Source organism: Vigna unguiculata, chromosome 8 (assembly GCF_037176805.1).
Source record: "Vigna unguiculata cultivar grain cowpea cultivar isolate G323 ecotype 2 chromosome 8, ASM3717680v1, whole genome shotgun sequence".
Lineage (NCBI taxonomy): Eukaryota > Viridiplantae > Streptophyta > Magnoliopsida > Fabales > Fabaceae > Vigna > Vigna unguiculata.
The window spans coordinates 28,794,351-28,816,350 of record NC_140799.1 but is presented as its reverse complement, the minus strand read 5'-3'; the positions used below and the strand labels follow the sequence as shown (position 1 = coordinate 28,816,350).

General features: G+C 36.4%; 2 protein-coding genes across 2 annotated transcripts; both read right to left on the bottom strand.

The window, feature by feature from the left end:
* Nucleotides 1-980: 980 nt before the first annotated feature.
* On the bottom strand, nucleotides 981-3,016 carry LOC146884345 (uncharacterized). The gene is made up of 2 exons (XM_085665233.1): nucleotides 2,329-3,016; nucleotides 981-2,268 (listed from the first exon to the last, which is right to left on the bottom strand). Exons 1-2 carry the CDS (start codon nucleotides 2,923-2,925, stop codon nucleotides 988-990), a joined length of 1,878 nt encoding a protein of 625 aa, XP_085521359.1. The 5' UTR covers nucleotides 2,926-3,016; the 3' UTR covers nucleotides 981-987.
* A 15,334-nt stretch (nucleotides 3,017-18,350) lies between these two features.
* On the bottom strand, nucleotides 18,351-19,811 carry LOC114193084 (protein TRANSPARENT TESTA 1-like). Its single transcript, XM_028082781.2, has 2 exons — nucleotides 19,450-19,811; nucleotides 18,351-19,014 (listed from the first exon to the last, which is right to left on the bottom strand). Exons 1-2 carry the CDS (start codon nucleotides 19,762-19,764, stop codon nucleotides 18,637-18,639), a joined length of 693 nt encoding a protein of 230 aa, XP_027938582.2. The 5' UTR covers nucleotides 19,765-19,811; the 3' UTR covers nucleotides 18,351-18,636.
* Nucleotides 19,812-22,000: the final 2,189 nt, after the last annotated feature.

Below are 22,000 nucleotides of genomic sequence, written 5' to 3'. Positions count from 1 at the left end.
TTTTTGAGGTTCTGTAGGTTTTGACTTCTTGCGGGAACATATACATTTTTCTTTGCATTTGATCTGCAAATAAGGCTTGTTGCATGCTTTAGTAAACTTACTTCTCTGATTTAAGATATCTGAGAAGTGTTGGTGTTGTCTGCACAGCTTATCTACCGCTTCCTTGGTCATCTGGTGGATCTGTCCCATTGTCATGTGGGAGAAATCCTTCTGAGCAGCTATAGCCATTCTGTTGAGTTCTGGTTGGAGGTCAACCGGAAGAGAAGCAACATAAGTATTTTTCAGGCTTGGGTCATTTCCTCCGTTGAGCAGGTAAAATCTTTGTATCATTCTTTTGAAATGTCTATCCAAATCTTTCATGCTAAGAGAACAACATTTCATCTCAAAGAATTCTTGCCTTATTTTTCTGTCAGTGATAGCTCCATCTCCTATGAATTCTTCATGTAGGGCTCCAAGGACAGCTGCAGTACTGCCCAAGGTATGGAACTGATCTTACCTTACAGCTCCCAGATTGTGATACCATTCTTTCAATGTCCCAGTCATTCTACAACAGAATTCTTCTATAACCTTGTAAGTATCTACTTCTTTAATGAGCTTAGTGTCCAGCCAAGCGCCAAACTCAATGAGTCTTTTCCTCCATTGATCTGGTGTTATGTCATCTAGAGTAAACCAAGGTCCACTAATGGGTCTCTGATTATCTCCTCTAGGAGGGAAAGAGCTAACTTCTTCTTCTTCTGGAGATTCATAGATCGGTTCTTGCCTCGAGGACGAGGTGTTGGCCATGAGGATGTCAAGGAAGGGATTTCCTTGTTCTTCTTCCTTATTGATATCATGGAGAGATTCATCTGTATCGTATTCAGAAGAAGTATATTCAGATGTTATCAGACAGGGTTTTGGACAGGTTTCTATAGTGAGCTGGGAATATGGATCCTGTGAGTCTTGAAAGACTTCTTTTTCTTTTTCTGACTTAGTAGAAGAGGTTTTTTCTTATTCATAGGTTTGTGGCTGTTTTCTGGTTCTGTGTGCAGATGCAGTAGGTAAAGTCCATGAAGACGATTGGTAGGGAGGATGAAAAGGAGAAGTTCTAGTGGAGGTTAGAGGAGGTGGTACAAAAGCATAAGGGTCAGGATAATACAATTGTTTTTCTTTTTTGGCAATGATGTCATCTAGCTCTTGGATCTGACTTTTGAGACTTCTAATTTCTCTTTCCTTTTGATCAGAGGCTTTCCCAAACGAGGTGGTTTTCCATTCCTTCTCAAGGCGTGAGATTTCTAAGGAGAGATGATGGTAATGCTTCTGCATTCTTTCTGATAGATGCAAGATTCTTCCGTCTGTTTCTTCAATATGGGTTGAAAGCCTGCTTACTCCTGCATCAATGCGCTTTAGTATGTTGTTCTGTGCCTTGGCATTCTCCGTGTGCCAATTGAGGACCTCTTCTGCTTGGGTCAGAGGTTTGAGTCGTCCTTCTGGTCCAACCTCAGTTGGAGAAATATTAGGCTTAGTTGCAATGTTAGAAACTGGGTCTACCTGTCTCTCTAGGGAAGGAAATTCAGACTCGTAGTTCGTCTCAGTGAACATCATACATGGAACGGGAATTCTGGGAGGAGAATGGTATCTCCCCAAGATTTCTAAACACCTTCTTTGTTTCCAGAAAGGATCTGGAAGATTTTGCTGGTGTAGACCAATCCATGGGCGATCTGCTGGTGGAGATCTGTCATAAGGAGGAGGAGAAGGTTTGCAAGGACCTCCGCCTGGCTTACCATCATCCTCTTCTTCTTCTTCGTCACTCGAATCCCCATAGTCATGGTGACAGTCACAATCAGGGTCACACATACCAGGATCAGCATCCCATATGAAGTGACCATTTATCTTGTCTGTCAATATTGGTGTCCCATTTGGTTGGACACCCCAGATAGGTATCTTGCCTTCTTTAGTACAAGGTTGTATCATCATAGATTGGAAGATATGAGAAGAGCTGCTGACCTGGTCTCCTTCAGGTTTTTTGAAAATAGTTCGAACTGTTCCATCTACGGATCTTCTGAAAGTGGCTTCCATAGATTGAATGGGTCTCTTGTTCTCATGTATCTTTTCATAGTTTGTAACCCATTGGAGAGGAACTAGTTCTTGGAGTTGAGCCCTAGAAATATTTCTGGGCACCTGGATAATAGAGGGACTCTCTTCATTGGGATCAGCTATGACAAACAAAGCTCCATCATTTCGATTAGGCAATGATAGATTGACTGCATGGTTTTGTATCCTGTATATGATCTGATGATGTAGTGTGGCACATAAAGCTTCGGGGACCTGATCTGCTCCCGTTATGTGTACTTGTACCTTTAGTCTATGAGATACTGTAGGGTCTTTTAGGCTTACGTTAAAATTTGGGCAAAGCGTAAGCACAATACTCCCTGCGTGGAGAGTTGTCAGGACAGTTCCGATTACAGCATGTTCATAATGGAGGTAACTGGTGTCTAGCAGAGAGACCCTAGTAGAGACGGGTAGTCCTCTTCTGCCATGGAGGGAAAGGATGAGTCTGATGGCTCCGTAATGGAGGTGGGTGTATCCTTCATGCCTCCAGTGTGTGATGAGTTCTTGAGGAATCTCGAGAGTGACATACTGCTCCTGGGAAGAAGCAGTAAGAGCACATTGTTCCATCCTAGAGGATTGGACATACTCCTTTTCAGTGGGACGTTTTGTAGAGATTAGTCTGGTAATTGACTGGATAGTTGTTCTTCTTTTGCGAAATATGTTGTAAGGGCTTAAAAGTGGGGTGGAAGTTTCAGAGATTTGAGCATCTTCTGGAATATAGGAATATTCAACAAGGTTTTCGATCTTGGAAGATAAGGTTTTTGAGACATTACTAGGAAGGGAAATGGAGGAGTTAAGGAGGATAGGATCTGCAGAAGAACTAGAGGGTGTATCCATGTGGAGGGGCTTTCTTCTACTCTCTTCTACCTATATTATTTCAGGTTCCGGGGCATAAGGAAGAACTGGTATCGAAGGTGGGTGCACATTAGGCTCTGATATTTATGTTCTGCTTAATATTTAAAAATATTGGAAATATTAGAAATATTAAATTTATGTTTTAGTTAGCATTTAAAAATATGATAAATATTTTAAAAATTTGAATTTATGTTTTACTAATATTATATTTTATTGTAAATTGATTCTAAAATATTATATTCAATTCACAATTAAATTTAATAATTTATATATAAATTTTAAAATAATTAATAAAAATGTCAATTTAAATATAAATATATAAAATTTATATAAAAGTTAAACTTGATCACAATTTTGAAGGGATAAAATTATTCTATTTTAATAAAAATTGAGACTAAATTAAATAAAATTAATTAATATAGAGACTAAATTAAAAGAGAAAAAAAGACTGATATAATAATGAATTTACACGAGGGACTGAATCGAGTTAGTGAACGTGGGACTATTTATCGAGAAACTAGAAACTGGAGTCATCTACACGGTGATTTGAGATTAAGTTTATTAAATGTGATTATCTTTCATATTTACTATATAAGTATAAAAAAGATATCATATTCCATCTAAACTGTTATCAACATACTTTATACGAACTTAATTATTTAGTGAAAGAAAGAAACTGTGGGAAGCGATGGAGGGAAAGTTGTGCATAGAGAAGGATGCAACACTCTCTTTAGTTATAGTCTCCTTCAACGATAGCAAGTAGAGGCGTAAGCTCAACGATAATAAGGGAAACCTTTTTTCCTTGATTGGGTTTGGACCAACTAATTTATACTATGTTCTGAGATAAATATATTTTTACATCTTATAATCCAAAAATCTAAAATTTATATTTAAGAATGTATGATAAGTTATATAATCCAAAATATATTTTCAAATTTTGTTATTTCGAATATATTTCTAGGTTATACAATTTAGGCTTAATTAGTTTTTTGTCCCCTAATTTTATATGTTTGATTCATTTTGGTTCCCTAATTTTTTTGGGGTTCAATTTAGTCTTCCAGTTTGTTTAGGAGGTTCAAATTGGTCCTCGACGTTAACAACGTTAAATAATTTAACAGCATAGTGTTCTCATGTAATACTGTGGCATTTGTGTATTACGTGACAGTGTAGGGAGATTAGGTGATGTGAACAATAGTTAAAAATTGAAACTATACTAGATTTTCAAAGTGGTTAAAGTGAATTAGGGTTCATAGGGTGAAGAAATTGGGGATGTTGCAGTATAAGAAAATCTTTTATTAGTGACCAATTTTAGCAACCAATTTAAATACCAATTTATAAACTAAAAATTATTGGTAACTAAAATAGTTTCAAAAAATTATAATTGGTCTCTAAATTGATAACTAAAATAGTTTATATCATAAATTGATGTTTAAATTGGTCATTAACATTAGCTACCAAGGTTTTGGCTATCAAAATAATTGGTATCTAAATTAGTCTCTAATTAGGAAAATGGTTTTTAAATTAGTCTCTAAACATTTTTTTTTCATAAAATTGGTTACTATTTGATAGTTTTCTTGTAGTGTTGGTTGAGAAGAAGAATCATTTGAAGAAGAAGCGTTCAAAGAACAAGGATTCCTAGAAGAAGGATTCATGTCGCCTTGACTGTGGCATTGGGTCCTTGTTGCGTTTGTAGTGGCATCAAATCGAAGGTCAATTTATGGGGTTTTCAAGGATTCGTTGTCGCCTTTTACTTTTATACTATTGAAATTATGTGCTTTACGAAGGTTGTTGTTGTTTTTTATGTGTGATGTTGTCTTTGTTTGTTTTTAATGGTGAGTGGGTTGTGGTCCCGTTTGTTTATGGGTAGTGGGTTGTGGTCCTCTTTTAAAGGAGACTGTGTTTAACCTTTTTGGGGGTATGAGTTGTAATATGTGTTGTATTCATAGGCATTGGTAGTGCATAGAGTAACTTGTTGTATATTTTTTTATAGGTTGGGATGTGTGATGATAGTTTTGAGGTGGTGTTCTACCATGGGGATACTTTGAAACGAAGGAAACATTGAATTATAGTAATGGGGAAACAATCATGTTGTCTTGTGACCTATATAGGTGGAGTTTTTTTTTAGATAATGGGAATACTTAGGGAAATGGGTTATGTAAATATTAAGGAGTTATGGTATAAACACCAGAATATTGCTAGAAGGAATGTGAAGGTGCGTATGTTTGTTATTCACTCAGTTTGTGAAGCTAAAGTTGTGGACAATTTTTTGGAATATTTCACCGAAGAGGTGATGGCAACAACAAGGACTGAAAATGTTGCAGTGCAGGGTGAGGTGTGTAAGACCCGTGAAATTTAATTAATTAAATAAATAATTAATTAATATATGCGGGTATGAGAATTAATTATGTTATTAATTATGAGGGGAATGATGTGGAAAAGTACTAGCTCAAATGGTTGAGAGTACTTGATTATGTGAAAGGACTTGGGTTCGAGTCTTATATATGCCCTTTTGTGTTATTATTAGTTGTTATTTTTAAAATGTGATAATCATGTTGTGAAATAGTATGACAATTGAATTATGATTGTTAGCATGAAATATGAATTGGCATGATGGTTTGATATTGATTTGGGGAATTGTATGGTTGTGGGTTCAAGTCTTGGAGAACTTATATTAAACCTTATTTTTTTGGTGTTTTTGGATTGGGTTGAATATGAAAGGGTTGAAAGGAAACCCTAGTGGTATGGCATAGGGGTGGCTGGAAAATAGCCATAATGAGTTGGTAAATAATAATAACCACCACTTAATAAGTAAAATTCGTCCTAAAGCATTTGGCTAGTTTTTAGGCATACTTTAAAAGGTGAAAGTGAGGTAAAGGGGAGGGTTTTGGCAAGCTGGAAACTATACCTAAAGAGGGAGCGAAAATCAGAGAGAGTGTGAGAGGTTCTGGTGTGATTTTTGGGGCTGGATTGAGAGAAGGCTAAGGAGCCAAATTGGGAAGAGAGGATATTCACTCGTCAAGCTTTAAGCGGAGAACAACCAGGTTAAGGGAGTTTATACGTTAGAACTTTAATAACTGTATTTGAATTGCTGGATTTTATGTGTGTTGTTGATTCTGTTCATTGCTGGTTAGATTTCCTAAGTTTCTGGAAAAATTCCTAGAAACCGCCTGGCGGGTTTTTCATAGCCGCCAGGCGATGCATGTAATTTCACGTGTTTTGGGGTTCCTGTAAGGGGAACTGCCTGGCGGCACACTCCCGGCCGCCAGGCGATGCTTTAGGTTCTAGACATTCTGGGCTTTTCTGATGCACTGCCTGGCGGCGATGAATTCCTGCCAGGCGACGCGGGGTTGGAATGTGAAGTTTGGTCATTCTGAGGTGGTTTAACAGGATTGTGATCGGAGGGAAAGTACGAGTCGATGATTAGAGAGGATCGAATGTGGTAATTATGGAAAAACAATTTAACTAATAGTTAAGTTTGATGAAACAGTGTTTTGAATGGGTTGGTGGAGAGTTTCGATACTCATCGAATTAGGGTTGTGCTTGTGAGGGAAAACTTTGAGTGGAATAAGTGAGAGAGTGATGTAGGGACGGGATTCGTAATCAATAGAGTTGATGAATGGTGGGAAAATCGGAAGTTGGGGTAAGATACAAAGTTCGCAGAATGTTGAAAATAGGGGAGTTCCTAAAGAGTGCAGGAACCGCCTGGCAGCTCATAGGTGGTCACCAGGCGCCGTATCAGCGGGGTGAGATTAAATGTGTTGGTGGCGTGGGATAGTTGGGTGCAGTCACAAGTATATAATAGCATGATGAAAGTGAGTGAAAGTGGTCAAAATCCAGAAACAGTGGTTAAAAGATTATACCGACTAGTGTATGCGGAATAGAAATAATAAAGACTTAAATAATTGAAAATGGTATTGATGACTGGACAGTTTACATTATAGTATGAAGGACAAAATGAGATAGGGTTCGGGAGATGTGTGTTAGATACTTCAGCACAGGTTTATGTGCAAGTTATTGGGCAAAAGTTGGGTGGTTAGTTGTGGAATTGATTAACTATTGAGATATAGAGGATTTTATGAAAGACTATGCTATATCAGTATCCTAGTATCTGGACTGTGACGTGAGTCTTATAACAATAGTAAATTGACTTGGTGTAAATGCAAGGTGAGGCATTTGGGAATACCAATATGGTAAAACTAAGGAAGCTTGAATTGGAAACTGTATGGGTAGTGATAGGGTAGGGATTTCTACTCAATAAAGGAATGATGATTAGGTTTCACGATTGTTGGTGATCATAAAAGTTATAGGATATTAGGAACGTAACCCAATGGTGCGGATGGGGAAGGGATGCCAGACTGGATTAGAAACTGGAGACGCGCAATACTGTCATGGCGCCTGGCTGTGGAACGGGGATCGCCAGGCGATTGCAAGGATCCAATGGGGTTCTGGACTGGATGGCGCCTGGCGGTTGGAGGGGCTCTGCCAAGCGGCGACGACACGAACAATGGCTCCTGGAACAGCGTCCGCCTGGCGGTGTAGACTGTCCCGCCAGGCGGTCTGGAAGTTGTGGCGCCTAGCGGTACGTATCCCCCGCTAGGCGATTTGGTTGTTGTAAATCCTAGTTATTGGACTTTGTAGGGTGTTCTACAAGGCTTTTGGTGGTGCTTCAAAGGTAAGATTGCTGAGTTCCTTGAGTTGAGCTCGGAACGTATCCCTTGAGTTGAGCTCGGGATAGGGGTTAAGCACGTACATTCCTCGAGTTGAGCTCGGAATGGCATCCCTCGAGTTGAGCTCGGGATGGCGGATGAACACGAGGAACCCTTGAGTTGAGCTCGGGTTAGCGAGTGTTGCCGGTGTGAGTGTGCTGGTTGTGGCCAGTACGGATGGGTCCAGTTAGATTGCCCTCCTCAGTTGTTGACTGACGAGTTTAGTAGTCTTGGGACAGTACGGACTATGTTCGTAATTGGAAACTTCGCCTGGCGTTGCGGTGTGTGATCCGTAGCATTGGTTCCTGCACGTGCTCTATCGGTTGTGGCCGATAGGTTTGGCAGCAAATTACCTTGAGGTAATCACTAGAAGAGGTAGAACCTGAATGGTCTGGTTGTGGCCAGACGTTAGAGAATTGGTTAAGAGATGGTACTTTGATATTTGTGGAGTTTATATCTGTTAAATTAATTATATGATATCTATGATGATGTATGTTGTTTTCATAAGCTCACCCTATCTGGTTGTGTTTGGCGATGATTGTGTACGCGGTACACGTGAGCAGAGGATGTTGATGCAGGTGGAGCCGGTGATGCTTAGTCGCGAGTGGGGGGTCCTACTGGGGGAACTTCTTATATTTACTTTATTTGGTTTTGGAGACTGTTGTAAACCCTGATGGGTGAAACTATAACATTGTTGTTTTGGTTTATGTAATAGATGTTTATAAACTTTATGCGAACATTTAATAAATTTTAAATTTCCCGCGTTTTTGGGAAATGAGGTTATTCATAAAAGCGATGATTTTATATATTTAATTGTTTTATTTATTTAAACCAATAATATCCTGACGGGATGTTTCAAGGTGGATGGTCATAGTGGTTGTGGCGATGGAGATTACATTACTGTTTTGGAGGATAATAATGGGGTTCATGAGGCTTAAATGCAACAAGATAATAATGGTTGTCACATGGAATATGAATTGGAGGATGACACTGATAATCATCATAACATTAGGATGGATATTGAGTGTGAGGTAGACACTAGGTTTAGGGTTGAAGTTGGGGTTGAGGTACAACCACAAACTAAAGTTGATGCTAAAATAATGAGGTTGAGGCAGAAATTATGGTCCAGAATGAGGTTGAGGTAAATGTTGAGGTTCAACTAGAAACTGAACTTGTGGATGAAATTGGGGTTGAGGAAAATAATGAGGTTGAAACAGAAGTTGGTGTCCAACCTCCAATTGATGTACGCGTACGTATTGCACATGAGGCAGAAGGTGGTGTCCAAACTAAGTGTGATGTACATGCACATACTGCACCTGAGGTGAACATTAGGATTGAGGATGAAAGAAATGAAGGTCAAACTACTTATGATTATATTACGAGTGAGGAAGAACTACATGATGTAAGTGTCCATAATGAGGACAATTTGGGGGAAGGTAATGGGGAATAAGAGGTTGATGAGGAAGATTTAGAATTTGATGACAAGTAAAGATCATTAATTTTAGTTTTTTCCGAAAAACTCTGCTGTGATAATCGATTATCTTAGGTGATAATCAATTATCAACAAATCTGGAAATTTCTGTTATGGTGCATGAACTAATAATCGATTATCATTATTTATAATCGATTATCCTGCAAAATTGAATACAAAAATTCAAATTTTTGACAATTCTGATAAATTTTTCAAACATTTAGACTATTGAAATTCATAAATGTAAATTAGAAAATTAAAGACCATTTTTTTATGTAATCTTCCCTTGTTTAAATAGACTTTTTTTTTCTCTTAACTTTAAAGTCTCTCTTTCATTTAAGGAGAGTATTTGTTCTTGAAATGTTTGTGTTTATCAAAAAGTGGAAATATTACATGTAGGGGGAGTTTTATATCTTAAACAATTTTTTTAAGAGGAACTTAAGTTATTTGATTTAGGTGGAATTGTCTAAAGAATTTGTTTTTTATTATGAACAAAAAGGGGAAGATATATTTGTGTTAATATCTTGTGATAATTGGTACCTCTTTAAGGAGGAGATATGTGTTTATTGATGTATTGTAATACCTTATATTTTAAAAAGGAGAAAAACTATTTATCTTTTATTTGGATTAACTACTCATTTCTCATTTCTCTTAAGTTGTTTATTAAGAACAGGACATATCGTCTTCAACAATTTTTTATCATCATCAAAAAGTGGGAGATTGTTGACAAAAAGAAGAAGATGTACATCTTCCTTCAATAAGGAGTTTCGATGATGATGATGACTTATGAAGAAGTATGGCAGACTTAATGATGATTGATGGAAAAATGTTGAAGACTTAAAAGAATGCTTTGATTCAAGAGATACATTGAAGACTTAGGGGGTTTATTTATTTAGGTCTTTTAATTTGTGTGTGTTATTTAAAATAGTTAAATTAGTATGTCAAGAGTCAAAAAGGCCAAACCCATGTAGTAGAGCACCAAGAGAACTTTATTTATTTGGAAAACTCACTAGAATAATCGATTAATCTTAGTGATAATCGATTATCTCAATTAAAACTGATTTTTGAGAAAAGCCTATGTGATAATCGATTATCACCTACTGATAATAGATTTTCCGGGCTGATAATAGATTATTACAGCAAGAAAAATGTTTTTATAAAAGTTTCCGTGATAATTGATTCAAGGAAGGTATTTCTTCATCTGTTGTGTGTTTCTTGAGAGGTGTTCATCCCTTGTGGATTTCAAGGGAGGTGTTTTCTAAACCCTAATCTTTCTTATCATTGACTGTAAGTTTGGTTTATTTTAGTGATTTAGTTAATCTTGTTTTTGAGAGATTAACAACTTGACGTATGGTCTTTTGATCTGAACCAGTATAAATATTTTGTGCAAATTTTCTCTTCACTTCTCTTTATTTTATTGTGTTTATTAAAATAAAAGAAATAATTTTAATTGAACTTTGATATTAAAGAGGGAAAATTTTAAAAGCACAATTTTTGTTAAGAACCCAATTCACCCTTCTCTAGGTTTTTGTCCAAACACTAATTATTTTGCTGCACATTTTCAACATTAAGTAGTAGGTTGGAAAACAAATTAAGAGACAATCCAAGTCTGAGGGCAATTGATATTCAAAATAAAGTAACTAGGAAGTGGAATATTGTTGTGACAAAGTACATGGCTCGTACAGAAAAAAACATTGGCTATTGAGCAAGTTGATGGGTCTTTTGTAGAACAATTTAAACGAATCTATGACTATGCACATGAGATTCTTCGATCTAATCCAGGTTCTACAACAAAGGTGAAAATTGAAGGAAATGAAGGGGAACGATTTTTCAGCAGGTTCTACATGTGTTAGGCACAAATCATTTACTAGGGAGGAATTTGTGGTGAACATAGACAACAAACACTGCACCTACAAGAAGTGGAGTATAACAGGGATATCGTACTGTCATGCACTGGCTGTAATTAAGTTTATGAACTTAAGTGAAGACGATTTTGTTCCTCATTGGTTTAGAATCTCAACCTACAAAGAGACCTACAATTCCAACATATACCCTTGCAATGGTCAGCAATTGTGGATACAAGCATAATTTCCAGATGTATTGCCCCCTCTTAAACGAATTCTACTTGGAAGACCCAAAAAGAAAAGAAGACTTGAAGCTTGGGAAATGAACAAGAATGGGAAGTAGACTACAAAACATGGCTTGTCTAAAAAATGTGGCATATGTAAAGAAGTAGGCCACAATCGAAAAAGTTGTCCCTAGCAACCTCAATTAGCACCACCACCTAAAACAACTCAGCCAACAAATATGGGATCATACCAACCACCACCACCACAAACAAGTCAGGGACCAGAATCATCACAACAACCACCACTAGCACAAACTCAAGCAAGTCAGTCATCACATCATCCACCAGAATCATCACAACAACCACCACTAGCACAAACTCAAGCAAGTCAGTCATCACATCATCCACCAGAATCATCACAATAGCCACCACCAACACAAACTCATGCTGCTCACTTATCACAACAGCCACCACCAGCACAGACTCAAGCAAGTCAATCATCACATCAACCACAAGAATTATCAAAGCAGCTACCACCAACACAAACTCAGGCTGCTCACTCATCACAATAGCCACCACTAGCATAAACAAATCATCCACCACCACTACTAAGAAATCAGCCACAATAGACGTCACACCAAGCTGGAACACCAACAGTTGTAGGAAGTCAACCATGCCACCTTTCAATTCCTCGTGCAACATCAACCATACGCAATAGAAGGCAGAAACTGCAACATAGGAGAGGATGTGTGTGGAAGCTATGAGGCTTAGTTATGCTTTTTTTTTATGCTGCACCATTTGTTTTGGGGCTTTGATGTATTTTGTAGCATTTATATTTCCATGTTAAGATTGCTTTGTCTACTTTTATATTTCAACTTTTACATTGTAAGTTCAAAAATCCAGAACATTTTTTTATGCAATTGGATGTCTTTTGTGCTGTAACATCAAGTACAATGATGAGATTATATAATATTGTGTTATGACTCTCAAAATTTCTCTTTATGAATGTTTGTAATGGTTGTATTGGACACCAAACAAAGATTTCTTTAACGCCAACTTTTCATTAATTTACTAAGTGATAGAACAATGTAGCTTTGCAATTACATATTTAAATTAAGTCACAAAAATACAACATTGAACACTGCCAATACATATTCAACACCAGCCTATACAAATTAAACACCTCCCAATACAGATTAAATCATAGACTTTTCATCAATCGTGACAACACAATGATGTTAACTACGACCAATAAACACACTATCCCTATTAAAATGTTTACAAAATTTCTAGATCTCTTAAGTTCTTTCTCCAAAATATATATATCTTCCTCCTTTTCCTCATAATAGTGCCATCCCTTTCGTCACCACCATCTTCGGAGCACCATTTCAAGTAATTACAACCAATGAAAGCTTCACTTCCGCTTTTTTATTGACAACAATGATAACAAAAATCAACCTTCATGTTAGCTACAACCACATATTGATGAATGAATCACAAAAAAAGGGTGATGGATCTAACCATGTAATTATGGCAGCCCCAAAATTGTCTCCTACCATTTTTAGTAGTTCGAGTTGTTCTTAATACAACAACCTCTTCACAGTTACAAGTGGGTTCTCCACCGTGAGAGAAAAACCCACCACTATGACTAGATAAACTAGGATTTTGCATACCCCACGAATGACCAGAGCAAGAAGAAGAAGAGTGGCCCCTCGACATCACTCACAATCAAGAAAATTGAAAATGAGGAAGAACTCTAGCCCAACAAAGAACAACAATGAAATTAGGGCAAATGAACAATTCTCCCTCCATAAAAGTACTTTGTTGCCACCTCATCACACCATATTGATGCCAAGGTATTAAAAAATTGCCACGTTTCTATTCCAAAGTGACACATGGCCATTATTCTGATTTCGTTTTGACCAAAACTAATGGGAGGGACCATTTTAAACTATTTTAAGAAATTAGAGGACTAAATTGAACCCCAAAAAAATTAGGGGCCCAAAATGAACCAATCATAAAAATTAGGGGACCAAAAGACCAATTAAGCATACAATTTAAAATATATTTTTAGATTTGAAAATACATTTTAAATTATACGATCTAAACTACACTTTCAAATTTGTTGGGAATAATCCAAGTGTGAGTCAAAGTTTCATATTGTATAAAATAGACAAAGTTAAACCCATCAAAATTTCACAATCCAAAAATCTAAAGTACAGAAATTTTAGATTTTTCCAACGAACCCTATGAAAAATGTAGGAAGAAACCACATGGGTGCAAATAGCAATTACGCATATTATTCATAACAAAACATTACACAACTAGTCTACAAGATCAACGGCTAGATCGACCTTGGCCTCTTTGGATTGCTACCCTATACAGGTTGAGCACAAAGAACCAAATGTTTCTTCCTCATCTCCTTTTTTTTCTTCCTGCACCCATATAAAACCTAATAAACCTAAATTATCCCCATTAAAATTATAATAAAAAGGTAACATTATCCTGCAACCCTTTTTATAAATGAATTTTGGATTGTTCCATTTTGAAAACATATTTCTCATCTGGAAATATCTCAGATAGCACAATCTAAAATGTATTTAAAAAAAATTGTATGCTAGAAGACACATTCCATAAATGCCTTCCAAAATGTATATTTCCGAATACATTAAAAAATATAGTATGAAATATATATTTCGAAACATATTTTTAAATCTAGGAATGCCTTTTTTAAAATATCCATTATGAATTGTATCTAAAAAAAAAATACATCCTGGAAAGATGAATCCGGAACACAACAACTTTCTTCTTCCAATTGTAATGTACCAGTTTATTATAATTTTCAATATACAACATCAAAACCCTAATCTAAAATGTGAAGGAATAATGGAGCGAGGGAGGAGGGAGGGAGGTTGAGGGGAAGAGGGAAGGGAGAATAATTAGGTTTAGGTTAGGGGTGAGAAAAAATATAATTTTCTTAATCTGATCCATTTTTGCTCTAATCCAATCCATTTAAAATTTATTTTAATGGATATGGATTTCAATATAATCTACATTTTATATTTTATGGATTGGATATCCTTTATGTAACATCCTGCCCGGATATTACAGATTTTAAATAATAAAATGAAAATGTAATAATAATACTTCATTTATTATAAATCAGTTTCCCAAAACCGCGAGAATTTAAAACTTTATTACACCGATAAAACCAACTTAAATCCAATTTTTATAAACACAATACATTATCAAAATCAATCTCATTATAAAGCCAAGTTCTATAATTCTGATGATTACAAGAAATCCTTAAAACTCATAAAAATGATGAAACGCTGCCACAAAGTTTCCCAACTAGCCCCCGCTCCGAATCTACTCCTATGTACCGCATCGCCAAACACACGCAGATAGGGTGAGCTAAAGGAATATAAACATATGCAACAATTTATATAACAAAACACACACATTAAAGGAATTCCATACTTTGGTCACACATGGCCACCACCATATAATCCATGTTCTACGTCTTTGGTTGATAATCTCAAGCTATCGTTGTTGTCCAACCTACAAGCCACCACTTGTAGAACATATGCGGGAACACTCACTATTCCGAGCCACAACTTAAAGAATGCTCGTGTTACCCTCCATCCTGAGCCACAACTCCAGGAATACTCCAGCATTTGACCCTTGAGATATCACCCAAAGCCTCGTAGACCACGCAGATCCAAAGTAAGCAAAACACAATGTCTGCTTCATTAAAAATTGCCTGGCGCTCCACACGAGTCGGCAGGCGCAAAAGGCTTCTACACGTGCCACCAGGCGCCAATCACCTCTGATGCTACTGTTTCTACAAGTATCTCTTGGCGGGACAACCCTTTTCGCCAAGCGATACACGCTTCAATTCGCTACTGGTTTTGTAGCTATCGCCTGACGGTCAAACACCACCACCAGGCGCTACAATAGTACTTGGGCAATATTAGTTTTTAAGCACCCAAAACAAAGTAAAATCAATCCATTCACATTTCATATATATATATATATATATATATATATATATATATATATATATATATATATATATATTTCCCCTTTAAATCCATGCTAGCATTCAATTCTAACTTATGAATAACACATGATCCTGTGCACCAATGCAAATTAATATTGACACACATGCCTTCACCAATAACCAATTCTCCACATGTGACTAACCCAAAGGAACATTCAAATTGATAGAGACTTACCACATAACCCAATCATGCTTCATTAGAAGTTACTTGAAATTATCAAGAGCTTATTCATGTATTTTAAAGACTCCAAAATCAGCAATATTGAGTAACGTATATCTCTAGCTACTGACTTCCAAATCAAATCTCCACCGTTCAAAGTGAAGAACCACATGTTATGGACCACCTGTCAAAATTTCACCTAAATCGGATGGTTAACGAATCGGGAATTGCAATTTTATGAAAACTGTGCAAACTAGAAAAAACGATGGCGCCTAGCGCCAAAAAATGAGGAACCTAGTGCCTGGCAGTATAAAACCACTGTCGAGTGGTTCCTGTTCCGCGAAGATACGAAAAACAACATTTTTTGTGAATCAGAACACCACACATATCTGGTATGGTGCTTGATGGCCAAATGGGTGCCGCTAGGCGGTTCCTGCTGTTCCAGGAACCTCGAAATTTCCTCAGCACCTGCGAACCTTATCCAACCCCTACAATTCCGATTCCACTCGATTAACGATCCAATAGGCTACATTCACGTGTTTATACTCACTATTCCTTCATAAGACTCCTCCATATACGAAATTTCACTAACCTTACCACTTAATCTAGTGCGACTATGAAATCGCCAATTCATCAACCCAAAAATTTATGTTCATGCAATTTTCACCCAATCGAACCTTCAATTTCATATACTTCAGTGAATTCAGACTTCTAATCATTTCCAAACAGTTGGCACTATCTTTTCCACGAACAGAATCAACCTAGAAACCCCAAAACACGAAAATCGAGCCAAATTGACTCGCGTTGCCTGGCGGGTGTTCATCACCGCCAAGCAGTTCATCAAAATCCAGAAAACTGGGTTGCTCTGCTTGTGTTAATTGCTATTCAACATACATTATGGTTTGTTTTTCCAGCTCTCTTGGTTGCCTCTCTAAGGTGGTTAGGGTTTCTTCTGCCCTTTCACATTCATGCCAAAAGAAATTTTGGCAAAAAGAAAGTTTAATTTGGATTTACCAAGGTTTGAACACATAACCATGCCAATTACCAAGCACATGTACAACCATCAATCCAATTCATGTTTCTTGATAATTTCTATAAATAAGAGATTATATTATCCCTTTTCACGCTTAACATATTATTAAAATTACATGATTAAAATAACACTTAATGACATGCATAAGATTCGAACCTAAGTCCTTTCAATCTAACTAAGTACTCTCAACCATTTGAGCTAGTACTTTTTCACATCATAAACCTTAACATTAAATGACATAAAAGCTCCACTACCTGTATTTATTAAATAATTATTTATTTACTTATTTAAATTTCACGGGTCTTACACTTTCTCTAAATAAGGTTTTTCAAATATGGATAATTCATAAAATCCAATCCAAATTTTCAATTTAAATTTTTAGTTGGGCTAAGCTAAAGGTTGAGATGGACTAGGCTAAATCCAAACTCGGGTTATGCTTAACGACTTGTACGGACCTAACAGGTCCAACGACCTAAAGGTTCAGGCGGGCTTGACGACTAGGATGGGATGGATGCGCCCAACGACTCGGACAAGTCATTGGGCCCGACAACCTGAATGGGTCGAGCGGGCTCAAAGACACGAACGGACTAAGCGGGCCCGAAGACCCAGATGAGCTAGGCTAGCCTAACGAATCAGACTGGTCGTGTTGTATAGACTGGGCAGGGTCGATGACCCTAATGGACTAGGTGGGCCCGACGACCCAAATAGGCTGAGTCAACTCGACGACTCATACAGGCTGAGTTGGCCTAACGACTCGGACTGGACGTGCTAGACGACCTTACGGATCGAGTAGGCCCTACGAGCCTGATGGGCCAGGCATACCCTATCGACCTTGAGCCGACGACGCAAAGTTTAATAATGTATTTTAAAAAATAATATATTTTTCATGTTTAAGAAGAAAGCCCATGGGTGGGCCTTGACCCATAGGGCTTTTGTGTGGTTTTTGGCCTTGTGGGATTCTTTAATGGAGGGCTTTTTTTTTCCTGCGGGCTTTTTTGGCTCTAGCCCACAACCTTGTGGGTTGGGCCAAATTGATAACTCTAGCCAAATTGTATTGTGTTGGCCTTAAGGACACAAGTTTTAGAAAATTCAATTTAAATTTCTTTTATAAAAAGTATTTTCTAGATTTTGAACTTGATCCAAATATTAGGATCTGGATTTTAAAAAAAAATCCAAACTAGTTTGCTTAAAAAATGGATTTGGATCGAAAATCTGATCCAATTATTTGGATCTAAAATGGATATGGATTGAATCATTAAAAATTCAATCTATGGCCGCCCCTAGTTTAGGTATATAATTTGATAATTTTAATGAAGAGTAAAATTGGGCTATGAAGTTTTATGGGGTGCGGGAAGAAACAAGAAAGAGGCCGAAACAGCCCAACTACGAACTTTTAAGCCAAGCTTAGCTCTAAGTTGGAGTTTTTCGGATTGACCAATCAAACTAAATCCATTTTCTCAAGTCTAAAAACAAAGGTGTAGAAAATGAACAAATGTTATAAAATTGCTGTTCAAGACTTCAATCCTAATATGTTGTTATATTATTTTTTCTCTTCTTTACGTAAGATAAAATTCTTAGTGGTTAGTTATTATTTGATCTAGAGATTGAAAAAAAGATAAACAAATAAAGTAAAAGAATAGAACGAACCAGAGAAACAAAATATAGTATTTTGAAATTGTACAACATATTTATATTATTTTGACCTTAAGGTATTTTGAGAAATTTGTTTGTGTCACAAGTATTATTTCTAACCACTTATATGAATTAACAAATATTAAAAACGTTGATTTTGAGGTATTTTATTTATAAAATTTAAAAGGTGACAGTATTTTTTAACTAACTTATGATCCAACCAGATTAAATTATAGGCAAATTGAGATATTACATAAATAAATAAACAAAAGCCTAGCAAAATTTTTCAGGATTTGTTCATTCCTTCTGATTTTATTCCTAGGCAACGTCTTAATTAACACACAGAACAAATCAGCTACATACTGAAGCAGAAAATGCAGAACCGGGGAATCAACGAATCGAAACCAAACCCTCAGTTCACTTCTCATGTCTCTGTCTTTATTCTCTGTACTAAATAACCTACGAAACCACATTTGATAGAGAACAACATAGATCACCCTTAACTATGAAACAAACAATACGTGATTGTAATAACGTGCATGGTTATTAACTACATGGCATTAAGAAGAAGTGAAAGGGGTGTGACCAAAGCCAAAGGCTTTGATGTGGTCTTTGAGGGATCTCTTATGTTTGAAGTCGGAGCCACAAATGCAGAGCCAGCGTTTGCCGCAATTCTTCTCGTGGGTTCGCCAGTCACCTTTCACGGCCAGAGGCTTGGCGCACTTGCGGCACGTAAAGGGCTTGGCGCCATGCTTCCTCTTGAAATGCGTCTGAAGCGTGCGAAAGTCCTTCAGTGGCTTCGCACGTGGGTGCTCGATGTTGTTCTTGCACCCTCTCGAGCAACAGTAGCAGGGAATGTCCAACAACGGTCGTGGATGGGTTCGCTTCAGCGAGTCTGGTCCTCTGCGATACTGTGACCCGTGCCCCCACATATGCATCTGCATTATAACGTTCACAAAAACCTTTCTTTTTTATTCTTCTTTTATGCTCTTATTTTTTCCTACAAAATCTTCAAAAGTAAGAACTAAAGATCTTAACTTTTAACTAAAAGCTACTATCAGCCGCATCAACTTTCACTAAAACATGTCATCATTCCCCTCAAACCTTACCACTGTTATAAAGTAAGTGGAAAACAGAAAAACATGAGACATTTTCTAAAATTGGAAACCTTATATGAAGGTTTAGCAAAAGCTATGTGCATACGATATGACTAAAGCGAAGGTTTATTCCATTTCACACGCTACGCTTATAATACATAGTTCATTACTTAATCCAGAAACAGCACTGTACCATGTTAACACTGTCAAGGTTTCACATGAAGAGTACCATGCAAAAATCTCCATATATTTGAAACAGATAAGAAATAACTGTACCTGAAGATTGTTGTAGCGATTGAAGGTTTTGAAGCAGACGGGACAAGAGAAATGGCTGAACCCAATGAGGATCTGTTCTTGAGTTGGAATCCAGTAGTTGGTAGGAGCATGAGTTGTGGCATTCACCAATCCATGATCATTGGTGGAACCAGCACTTGAATTGTTGGGGAGGCCTATGTGTAAGGCCACAGTGACATCCTCAACTTGACCATGATGTTGTGGTTTAGGATTTTGGTTTTGTAGCAAAGATTCTTGGGGTGATGAACCTAGGAAGCTACTAAGCAGAGGCAGAGGCTGAAGCTGGTTTTGATTCATGTCTAGGTAAAGAAGGAAACTATAGTGATATGATTTTCATGTGAATGAGGCAGGGTATAATAGCTACATAACATTTACATTATATATATATATATATTCCTGGGGTCAATGGTACTCTTTATTGTGTAATAAAAAAATTAATGAGGGCCAAGTTAGATTTTATCAAAATTGAGGAGTTTAATAAGGACTGGAGCCACATTAAATACATTGGCATGTAGTGAAACTTGGAAAGGAAGAAGAGTGAAAGAAATTGTGTGATAGGTGGCCAGAGAATATTACAGTTGAATATGAAAATACCCTTTGTTGTGTGGGTTATTATTTTCCCCTGCAATTCCACTTTGTCTATTTTAAGCTTGATTAGGATATACCTTAAATTCTGTGGCCCATGCTCCCTAAACGTAGAAAGAACTGCAAGCAGTGGTTTTCAAACAGAGGGAAACCCATTTTTCTCTGTCAGACACGCACCAAATCCAAAAGAGCCTTAATTAAAACTAAACAAACTTTTTAAGGAGATTTATTTTTGTTACACAACTGTAAAATTATCACTAATGAGGCTACTTCTACACAATTATAGTTCTTATTAACTGCTTTGCATTTTGTAAATCACATTTAACGATTTGGGTATTAGAAAGAATTCACAGCCCGTGACAGCAGAAGAAATTTGGTTTATGTACATAAAATGTTATACTTTTGACACAGCTATATATTTATGATTGCAACTACTGTTGAAATAATATTTCAGAATTATAAGTTCTTAAAATTTGTTTTGCATTCGAGAATCTCAAGGACGGTAATTTAATGACTTAATAATACAGCATAGGCAAATCAACAAAATTAGCAGTTTTATAGTACAAACTACATATAGTAGTAGTCTATAATCTTCAAAATTTGTGGGGACAGGGATTCCCTCTATCTAAAACTTGTATCTCTTGCTCCATGTCCTAGCTTAACTACTTACCAAATCTAATATTCTGTTTTATGATTTCAAAATAAAAGATTCCTAGAGATTTTGCCTTGCATTGTGACAGTGAACTTAAAAAGTTAAAGATTTTGTTTCTCAAAAAAATTAAATTATAAGAAAAGGGGCAATAAATTATATATATATATATATATATATATATATATATATATATATATATGCGTGTGTGTTATATTTAGGGAAGCTAGTCTGAACAAGTCAGAGTTTTGACGAATTAATATTTGGTACTTTGATAATAAAATAATATTTAGTTTTTAAATACTAATGTTTCTGTAAGATATTTTTAAAACCTAAATTTTAAGCAATTGGCATGAAGATCAAACACTACAAAAATAATTATTTTTAGTGGGAGTTTTATTTGACATTTCTGGGGTTTTAACTCCCACTAATGGTTTTACCAGGGATTTGTAATTCTCTTGGAAGAGCAAACGTGGCTAACGGATTACCGAGGGTTTTTAGCAACCCCTGAAATAGCACAACCTACTGGGGGTTTTGAAAACCCCCGCTAATGCCCGGGGTTTTGAAAACCCCCGCTAATGCCCGAGGTTTCGAAAAACCCCATTAGTACCAAAAAGTTTGTGCTTATATTATTATGGTATTGCTATAATGCTAAAGTTGTACTTTCCTAATAATTAATTTTTTTAGTTAATTCTTTGAGTATGAAAAGAACCTTATTTTATGAAATTTCTTATTTGATGGCTTAACATTTTGGTTTGCATTATTATTTTGGAGGATGATTACATTTGACAATACAACCAAAACAAAAAGAAAAGTAACTTAACCATTTTGTATGACCCTACTCTAATTAAATAAATTGAATACTCTTAGAGGCTAGGTTTCAATAAAAGCATTCATTTTCATAACACATCTCATTAACTAAAAAGCAAAAACTCCAAGACCACTTCAAAATAAGCAATCAATACAAATATTCATTCAAATGGTACTAGTAATGGACTAGGAGTCATAATGCTCTTAATATAATAAGTGTTGGAGAGATAACATTTGAATGATAATGACATAATAAGCAAGTGCACCAATGAACCAAAATGTAAAAGGAAATCATAGTTGTTCCCCATTAGCATAATTAACCAAAAGTTTCCTAAAGGCATATTTGTTGACATATTCTAAAAGTAAACAAATAATAACGTCTAATGCGGGGCTTGATGTTGATCATTTGTTTCTTCATTAGGAACACTTCCTTGATCAGATACCTAACATAAAAAATAATGATAATTAATAACTTTCCAAATAATAGTA

What these genes read in the sequence shown, in the direction of transcription:
- LOC146884345 (XM_085665233.1), bottom strand. Translation starts at nt 2,925, where the DNA reads ATGGATACACCCTCTAGTTCTTCTGCAGATCCTATCCTCCTTAACTCC. An exon ending in CTCATAGACTAAAGGTACAA is followed by an intron (nt 2,269 to 2,328) that starts GTACACATAACG and finishes CTACATCATCAG; the next exon opens with ATCATATACAGGATACAAAA.
- LOC114193084 (XM_028082781.2), bottom strand. Translation starts at nt 19,764, where the DNA reads ATGAATCAAAACCAGCTTCAGCCTCTGCCTCTGCTTAGTAGCTTCCTA. An exon ending in ATCGCTACAACAATCTTCAG is followed by an intron (nt 19,015 to 19,449) that starts GTACAGTTATTT and finishes GTTATAATGCAG; the next exon opens with ATGCATATGTGGGGGCACGG.